General features: G+C 46.6%; 2 protein-coding genes across 2 annotated transcripts; both read left to right on the top strand.

Annotated features, from left to right (window-relative positions):
* Nucleotides 1-204: 204 nt before the first annotated feature.
* On the top strand, nucleotides 205-2,312 carry LOC119278542 (protein LIFEGUARD 2-like). The gene is made up of 4 exons (XM_037559877.1): nucleotides 205-595; nucleotides 994-1,107; nucleotides 1,579-1,736; nucleotides 1,847-2,312. Exons 1-4 carry the CDS (start codon nucleotides 310-312, stop codon nucleotides 2,051-2,053), a joined length of 765 nt encoding a protein of 254 aa, XP_037415774.1. The 5' UTR covers nucleotides 205-309; the 3' UTR covers nucleotides 2,054-2,312.
* A 4,706-nt stretch (nucleotides 2,313-7,018) lies between these two features.
* On the top strand, nucleotides 7,019-8,513 carry LOC119278541 (glucan endo-1,3-beta-glucosidase, acidic isoform-like). Its single transcript, XM_037559876.1, has 2 exons — nucleotides 7,019-7,200; nucleotides 7,330-8,513. Exons 1-2 carry the CDS (start codon nucleotides 7,128-7,130, stop codon nucleotides 8,256-8,258), a joined length of 1,002 nt encoding a protein of 333 aa, XP_037415773.1. The 5' UTR covers nucleotides 7,019-7,127; the 3' UTR covers nucleotides 8,259-8,513.
* Nucleotides 8,514-9,295: the final 782 nt, after the last annotated feature.

Here is a 9,295-nt window from a genome sequence, read left to right as displayed (position 1 = left end):
AAAACCTCGTAGGCATAAAGCGTGCTCACGTGCGTCAAGAGCACAACGACTGAAACGCGTCAATCGGACCCCCAATGCGAAGCAATCCCACCGTCCAGCATCTTCGTTGCCCAGCAGGTCATACGCTCCGTCTCATCTCATCTCACTATTTAAGTCGAGCACTGGAGCCCTCACGGCGCATCATCCTTGTCGCCGTCAGCCCGTTATTACCTTTCACTTTGCACCTCCCCTCTCGCCTTCCGTTCCGCCACACCCGCGAAAACCCTACCTTCGAAGGCTGCTTCCCTGGTCATCACATTGCCGGGCGAGATGTCCGGGCACCAGAAGGGCGGCGACATCGAGGCGGGGACCTCCGGTGGCACTGCCACGGCGCCGGCGCCAGCGCCGGCCCAGGTGCTGTACCCCGGGATGGCGGAGAGCCCCGAGCTGCGCTGGGCGCTCATCCGGAAGATCTACGTCATCCTCTCCCTGCAGCTTCTGCTCACCGCCGTCGTCGCGGCCGTCGTCGTCAAGGTCCGGGCCATACCGCACTTCTTCGTCTCCTCCTACGCCGGCCTCGGGCTCTACATCTCCATCCTCATCTTCCCCTTCATCGGTGAGAATTCAAACTACCACCATATTTTCTGTTAGGAATTTGTCGCTGCAGTTTCGATCCGTCCGATTATGGGGTTTCCTTCGCTGCGAGCGTCTCGAATATATTCCATTCACTACTGTTGCATTTACTAGAAGGGGAAGTTGTGGCCGTTAATTTTTGAGGGGCTTGGTGAGAGAGGACAGGACGAGATAGCTTTCCCTTTGCGTGTTCTGCTCTGAATTACCTTTGGATGCCGTCTTTTCCCTGCAAAGCTATGGATGTGTTGTACACTTGTACTTACAACTCCAGATTTTTGCAGTGAATAATGTTGCTTTACTAGACTAGAATGGGACGTGGTTGCCTTGTGAATTGCAGTGCTGTGCCCGTTGCTAAAATGCTTGTTAATTTTTTGTATGCAGTGCTGTGCCCGTTGTACTGCTACCGTCAGAAGCACCCAGTGAACCTGCTGCTGCTCGGCGTCTTCACAGTGGCCATTAGCTTCGCTGTGGGCATGACATGTGCCTTTACTAGCGGTATTTCTCTTCCCACCAGAATTCTGTTCCTGCCTGCAGATCCTAACATTTTCTTGAGTCTTCTAATGCCCCTCTCGTTGTGTCAATTCATTACACGTGCATGACTAGTAAGCATGTTAGTCACCATGTACGGCAATTGGATAGTTGCTGCCAATTTGCCATGGCCATGCAAATGTTAGGCAACCCATGTGAGTGTAGTTGATGCATTTTCCCGGTTTGTGTTGGGGGCCAAGTTGTACCCTGTTTGTCACCTTTTATGTTATGCTTGTCTGAGTTAAGCATTTGTGATATGATTGTCACATTTTAGCATGCACGTGCTTTATTGTTTGGTCAAATTTACATGAAAGTTTCTGTGGTAAAAAAGATGCATGAGATGACAAGAAAGCAATTAGTTCATTTAATTAGTAGCTAACTTTATGAGTTCTATATTATGAAATAAAAAAGCGCTAAAATAATCCTACATGTGCACAGGCAAGGTCATTTTGGAGGCTGCGATTCTTACAATGGTGGTTGTCTTGAGCCTGACTGCTTACACTTTCTGGGCTGTAAAGAAGGGCAAGGACTTCAGCTTCCTTGGTCCTTTCTTATTTGCTTCTCTTGTGATGTTGCTCGTCTTTGGTTTCATTCAGGTCAGATACCGTTCGGTGTTTTTTAAAACGAAGACGCCAGACCGTTCATTTATCAGTCTTCTCTATTCTACAATCAGTCAATACTGATCATGGCTTCTCTAAATATCCAGATCCTCTTCCCGCTGGGCAAGCTCTCTCACATGATCTACGGTGCGCTGGCGGCACTCATCTTCAGTGGCTACATTGTCTATGACACGGGCAACATCATCAAGCGTTACACCTATGACGAGTATGTCTGGGCCGCCGTCTCGCTCTACCTTGACATTATCAATCTGTTCCTCGCCCTGCTGACCCTGTTCAGAGCGGGTGACAGCTAAAGCGCATCGCCCTGCCCCCTGTTCACGAGACCTCAACTTGAAGCATTGTATAGGCTGGTCTTGCTTGCACGGTGAAAATGTTGCGTAGTAGTTTGTTAGTTGAGTTGATCCCTAGCTAAGAGAGGAAACATAAGAAAACTGCTGTGTGTGGGTTCTATGGATGGTGCATGTGATGTTGACATGGATGGTGTACTGCTGCGTTTATGCATGATATCATTTCTAACTAGTAGTACTCTATAACGGTTTCCGATATATGATATCATTTGAGTGGCCACATGATTTCTGGACGAGTACAATATTGCATCCCCACCTATGAATTGGTCTCTTGGCCCGTCTACGTTTGGATGGCGTTCTCCAATAGCAATAAATCAATGAGAGTCCGTTCTCACTCATGTATAAACAACCTTGTATGCCTTTTCCCTTTGGCAACACGTCGAATTGGGACTGTTCAATAGCCAATGACTTGGTAATGTACATACATTCAAAGAAGATGGGGGTGCGGCCGGTTCATCACTCCCGAGAGCAAACCCCCTGTGTGCTCCTCAGCGCGGCGGCGAGCTCCGATGGGAGCTTCTTGTACCACGTCACACACTCGTGCTCCATGCCGTTGGCGGACGAGACGGGGACGTGGCGACAACTCTGATGGGCGGAGATACAGGGGAAATGAAGGCACCTAAGGTTTGAGAGCCACTGGTCGGCTTTTAATAGCGTGGACGGGGAAGGGGAGCAATGCTAGGTTCACGGGGGATTATTTTTCACGGGATCAACGGACTGGCTAACCTGGGGACTTGGGATTGGAAGTTGGGGATGAGGCAGGCCTCACCCCACTGAAAATAGGGGGGGAGGTTAGTTAGTTGGAAATATTAAGTAAAAGCTCTGTAATCGTCTGTGCCCTGTAGGTTTATTGCGGGGCTGGGTTTGGAGGCGCGAGGCAACTCGGGCAAATGGGTTGTGTAGCCGGGGAGGGGGCAGAGTGTCAGAGAGCCTTTTTTTGTCCAGGCTGTCAAACTATGGATTATTTTTGAGCGATAATTCATAGTTTTCTCTTCCAAATTATGGAAGTAAACTTATCAGGAGAGAAGGGAATGTCCTCTTCTAGAAGGTTTTAGAGAAAAACTTTTTTTACCAATCTTAACTCATGAAAAATGCACAACTATGTCTTCTACCTAGTAACATGTTGATAGCTTCTCACATGACAATATCATATTTGAATCATTTTTGTTGGTATGGATCTTATCAAGTTGTAGCTAGTATCTTTTTTTTTGGAAAGTTCGCCCCGGCGAGAGATTCCCCACCTGAATTTTTATTTCAAGAAGGGGCAGCCCCTAGGATATTGTTACAACAAAGCGACAAAAGGAAACATGGAGAGGGAGAGGGCTTGGAGGTAGTTACATAAAACACTTGAGGATTTAAATGGAAGCAACCAAGACAGTGGTCGATCTCACCTTGGTGGATGGCTAGCATGCAAGGCCTCCAGAGAACAACCATGTTACGAATTTTTGAAGAGAAGCGGAAGCGGTGGTTGGAGGCCACCCGCGAAAGAGAACTCTGTTTTGGTGCTTCCAAAGTTGCCAGCAACATAGTCACACAAGTGCAAATATACGTCACTGGGCGACGGTGGCCGAGACATCTAGGATATGGAGTTGCCGAATATCGACATTGTCCGGGACAAACATCAAGCACATCCCAAAAACAAGAAGTGAAGGGGCAGGAGAAAATCAGATGGTTTGCCGTCTAAATGGCGACATTGCATAGGGGGGAGGGGGGCGTCTAGCACCGGTAGCATCAAAGATTTTCTTCTGAAAAGGACATCTCGCATGTGGATTCTAGCCTCGACCAGGAGCCAGCGAAAGTAACACACCCACGAAGGGCTGCGACTGAGCCATACGAAGTCGGCAAATGGTCTGACCTCCCCGCCAAAACAATGCATGCCTTAGAAGGCAGACGTAGCCGACACATCCGTGGTGCCAGCGCAACGAGTGAGGGCGGCGACATGGAAGGTGTTAGGCGGGCTTTAGTGGGCCTTTTAGGCATGTCTTGCTGATCAATGGTGGGCACATATTTGCACTCGCCACTAGTAATTGATTATCGGTGAAGGGCAACCCTTCTGACCCGCCACTGGCAATCATTACCAGTTGTGATTACCATTGGTGGGCGTTTCCTAGGGCCTGCCACCATTTATTTTTTCCATTTTTTGTAATGTTAGAATAAGTATTTTAGGAATAGATCTATGGTCTATTTTTTTAATATTGTAACTATACCACTAAAAGTTGCATGTAAAATTTTGGCAATATTTAGGTTTAAGTTTCTTTTGTTAGGGCATTAAATGAATTTCTTGGTATTTAGTGGAGGTAAACATTTTTTGTTTTCTAAGTGAAAATGAAGTCTAGAAAATATGAAACTTGGCATGGAGTCATGGTATGAACTCTAGGCATTGTGTTTAATTTTTTAGTGAGTTATAGAAAAGTTGTGATGTACTTCACTTACAAATTGAAGCATCTTTAGGGAAGAAACTAGGTTTCAAGAGGGAATGAGCAAGTTTACATGTGAAGCGACCGCTGCTTCGCCGGTTGGACTTGAGTTTGTTTTCACACTCAACATACACCATTGCATGTATCATGTCAAAATTTGGTATTTTTGGGGCCTGTTTGCTATATTTAAGCCATTAAATGCATTCCTAGACTTTTAATTAATGCAATTCAAATTTGAACTATAGGTACATGACATGATCGTTAGGAACGGGCTGATAGAATCTTATTGGTGATATATAGTGTGTTTTTAGGCCTCATGTTATGAAATAGGATGACTCCAAGACACCATGTGAGCGAGACACACACCAACATGGTGGTTATTTAGATTTCAATTCCAAAAGATTTAAACAAATCATGAAAATCATGAAACTTGTAAAAAAAATAGTGTTATGATATGACCAATAGATGATGCGATAAAATTTTGAGACTGTCTCACAATTATTTCAGTATACTGCTTACAAAATTGAATATAGCAAACAAGTCCCAGGAAAGTCAGGTTTGCAAGTAATGTGACTATTGCCTTGGCGGTTGGCCTTGAATTTTTCTTACATCCCGCATACACCATTACATGTATCATGTAAAAATTTGGCATTTTTAGGGGTCTCCTTGTTATATTTAAGCCACTAAATGTATTTGTAGGCATTTTAATGGATATAATTCAGAACTGAATGTATGAAATAATTGTTATAAATGGGTTGAAAAATATTATAGGTGGCCTTTAGTGCATGTTTAGCCCTTACGTAAGGAAATAAGAGAAGTCCAAGACACCACGCGGTCGAGACTCATGTTCACAATGCGAGCATGGACACCAGTTCTAGTTCCGGTGCGAGCCGAAGAGTCGGCCATTTTATGGTTGTTTTTCCAATGCGAGTTATCGGTTACATTATGATAAATGATTTAATGTTGTATTTGTCGTACCCATACCTTTTTTACATCGGTATAAAAGATTTTGTTTAATCTTCACAAAATTGCATGTTTTTTCTTTTCTCATTTGAAAGTTTTTTTTAGCATTTTTATTTCACAATTGACGACCGCTTCACAAAGCCGCTCAGGCCGACTCATGGCCCATGTTGAATGTGCATGCGGGTACACACCCTCCTCGGCCTATGTCGGGGCCTGAATATGCTTCTCTGCTATGTTGACCCATCCCAGCTGATCTCTTCCAGTCAACTCGCTCACAATGTCAGGAGGGTTCAGAGACCGTGGTTGGAGGGCTCTCAGCATGTGGTCACAGTGACAGGACTGTCGACATACTCCTTCATCACGAGTTACTTGGAACATTGCTGAATCAGCAAGGAAAGTGCATCGAGGTCGGGTTCAAGATATATGTTGATGCTGCTGTGGGACGCCATGAGGATGAGCTCCCGGAGGACACTTGGATTTTTTATTTTATTTTTTTTCCTTTATCATTTATCATTTTTTAATTTGTCAAAATCCAAGTTTTTTTTCAAATTCATGATTTTTTAAAATTCTTGAATTTTTTAAAATTGTAATTCCTAGATTTTTTTGTAGATTTTTGAAAATTCACAATTTATTTGAACATTTTCCAAGTTCACTACTTATTTTAAAATTCATAAATATTCTTTCAAATTCGTGGACATTTTTATAAATTCACCGATTATTTAAAGCCATGAACATGTTTTAGTTCACGGACCATTTCAAAATTAGTAACAGATTGGTTTCCATAAAACAGCGAAGCAGTAGCAACAGAGAAATAAGAAGAAGAAAACAGCGTGCAGCGAACGAGCGGGCGGAGTAACGAGCGAACAGCGCAAAGTAGTGACCTTACTGCGCCGCGACCCATGCGGCGTGCGGTACCGACCATTTTTTCAAAATATAATAAAATATAACTGTGGCTAGGTCTCAGTCAAGTGACATAACATGAAAGAAAAAACTGAAAAAAAAATTGCACTTAAGGCTGAGACTTAAGAAAGTCTCAGTTGACTAAGACTTAACAAGACTCGTAAAATAAATTAGCGCTTAAGGCGCTGTAGAGGAGCTCTCGGACTATGCTACCACTGGAACTGGTGTCCATGCTTCCAAAACCATTACCATCAACCATAGAAGATAGAACATTCCAACTCAGTCCGGTCAAAAGGATGTACGTATATGCTACGTACACTGGAATTCCACGCCCCAGTACGACGAAGCACAGCTGTTTCCCCCGAGTGCTGTGTACGCACTCGCCGCGATTGGTGGACGAGCTCGCCGTCACCGGCGGGCGCGTAGCTTACGGGCGATGTTTTGCGCCGAACCAGATGGTGACCTTGGGCGCGTATTCCATTCCACGTACGAGGCCAGAGCAAACGTCTACGTACCGTGCCAGCAGCGCTGGAAAACGGGAGCTGGCACCGGTGACCGCGTGCCGTGCCAAACTGCCTAATTGCATTACGTCCTGCTTGTGTTGTGCGTATAAATAGGGGGTGAATGTTTGCTTCATTTCATGCACGTACGTACCCCGGCCCCTACTGGTGCAGAGTTTAGGAAGATCTTAGCTGCACTACTGGTGCAGAGTTTGATTACACGAAGATCGACCAGTGGAGATGATGGCAGGGCATCGTGCCTGCATGTTTGCTGTGGCGTTGGCCCTTGGAGTGCTAGCAACAATTCCTGCAGGTAATTCCATCCACTTCAGATTATTTATCGGGCGCAGTTAGGTAACGCAAGCAGCTAGTACGTGCGCTATCAGTTAAGCAAGATAGGGTACTAACCCCAGTTGCGCGTTCCACTGTTGGAAAAACACAGCGGTGCAGTCTATCGGCGTGTGCTACGGTGTGAACGGCGACGGCCTGCCCTCGGCCAGTGAAGTCGTGCAGCTCTACCAGTCCAACGGCATCACCGGCATGCGCATCTACTTCCCGGACGCCGACGCCCTGCAGGCCCTCAGCGGCTCCAACATCGGCCTCATCATCGACGTGGCCAACGAGGACCTCGCCTCCCTCGCCTCCGACCGCTCCGCCGCCACCGCCTGGGTCCAGACCAACGTGCAGGCCCACCAGGGCCTCAACATCAAGTACATCGCCGCCGGCAACGAGGTGGGCGACCAGGGCGGCGACACGGGGAACATCCTCCCGGCCATGCAGAACCTCGACGCCGCCCTCGCCGCGGCTGGGCTCGGCGGCATCAAGGTGTCCACGTCGGTCTCGCAGGGCGTGACCGCCGGGTACCCTCCCTCCCAAGGGACCTTCTCCGCCGGCTACATGGGGCCCATCGTGCAGTACCTGGCCACCACCGGCGCGCCGCTGCTCGCCAACGTGTACCCCTACTTCTCGTACGTGGACAACCAGGCCCAGATCGACATCAACTACGCGCTCTTCACGTCGCCGGGCACCGTGGTGCAGGACGGCGCCAACGCGTACCAGAACCTGTTCGACGCCCTCGTCGACACGTTCTACTCCGCGCTCGAGAGCGCCGGGGCGGGGAGCGTCAACGTGGTGGTGTCGGAGAGCGGGTGGCCGTCGGCCGGCGGCACGGCGGCGACCACGGACAACGCGCAGACATACAACCAGAACCTGATCAAACATGTAGGGCAGGGGACGCCCAAGAGGTCCGGCGCCATCGAGGCCTACGTGTTCGCCATGTTCAACGAGGACAAGAAGGGCCCGGCTGAGATCGAGAAGCACTTTGGGCTCTTCAACCCGGACAAATCGCCGGCGTACCCCATCAGTTTCTAGAAGGCGGGACGCATCTATACGCGTACGTACGTAGCAAGACAACAAACATTTCCTTTTGCTCAGCTAAAATAAACTACTGCGGGCTTTGTACTTGAATAAGCTGCCTCTAGTGTAGAATGCGAACATCATGCTTTGCATGGATGGCGGAAAAGGTCCCAAATTATTGAACGCAAAAAAAAAAGGTCCCAAATTATTTGGATGGCGAAAGCGCTCAAATTATTTAATGGAGAAATAATAAGAGGCACACTGGCAATACTGTGATATTTCTTTTACCACTTCTTTTTGGCGAGCCATAGGTGCCCGTTGGGTAGTAATTTCACTGGATCAACCCCTCCCTTGTCGTCGGATCTGACATAAGTCACGATCCTAGGACGTCCTGTCAATAGAAAACTCCCACATGCAAAATTTCTCTTGTATGTTGGCAACATTTTATTTCCGTGGTGATTATAATCGAGGTATATCGTTATGTGTGGATGTTGATAAGCAGTAATAGCTTTAAAGCATCTTTCACCAGCAAAATAAGGAAGAAGCTCTAGAGCATCTCTAGCCATTCTCCTAAAAAATGAGGAGTATCCGGCCAAATAAGCTAGTAGAGTATATTTACTCCACTAAGTTTTGATCGGACCTAGCCCATCCCCTAAATATAACAAAGTAAAATTTTCTTTTCTCATTTGCATTTCATTTTCGGCCCCTGAAACAAATTTCATTGCTTCTTTATTTCATTGAACGATATTTTGATACATTGGAGTACATAATTCACCAACTGTTCGCAACGAGAACGAAATCAAATAAAACAAGAACCACAATTAGACACTTTAATACATATCCAATTTGCATAACCGCTTCACTAGTTGGATTAATATTTTCCCTATGTCTTCATTGTTAATTCCCTCAATTGGCTTCTCGAGCTTGCACACTTCTTTCTTCTTCAGTTCCGATGAACAAAAGGAGGGGCTCAAGAATAAGGATGCAATGATAAAATGGAACAAGGAATTGGGGATGGGCCTAACCTAAATATCGTAAAAGACAAGGGAGAA

The sequence above is a fragment of the Triticum dicoccoides genome, chromosome 3B, assembly GCF_002162155.2.
Source record: "Triticum dicoccoides isolate Atlit2015 ecotype Zavitan chromosome 3B, WEW_v2.0, whole genome shotgun sequence".
NCBI classification, from domain to species: Eukaryota; Viridiplantae; Streptophyta; class Magnoliopsida; order Poales; family Poaceae; genus Triticum; species Triticum dicoccoides.
Note: the sequence above shows the minus strand (reverse complement) of the source record. Positions and strands in the feature narration are given on the sequence as shown.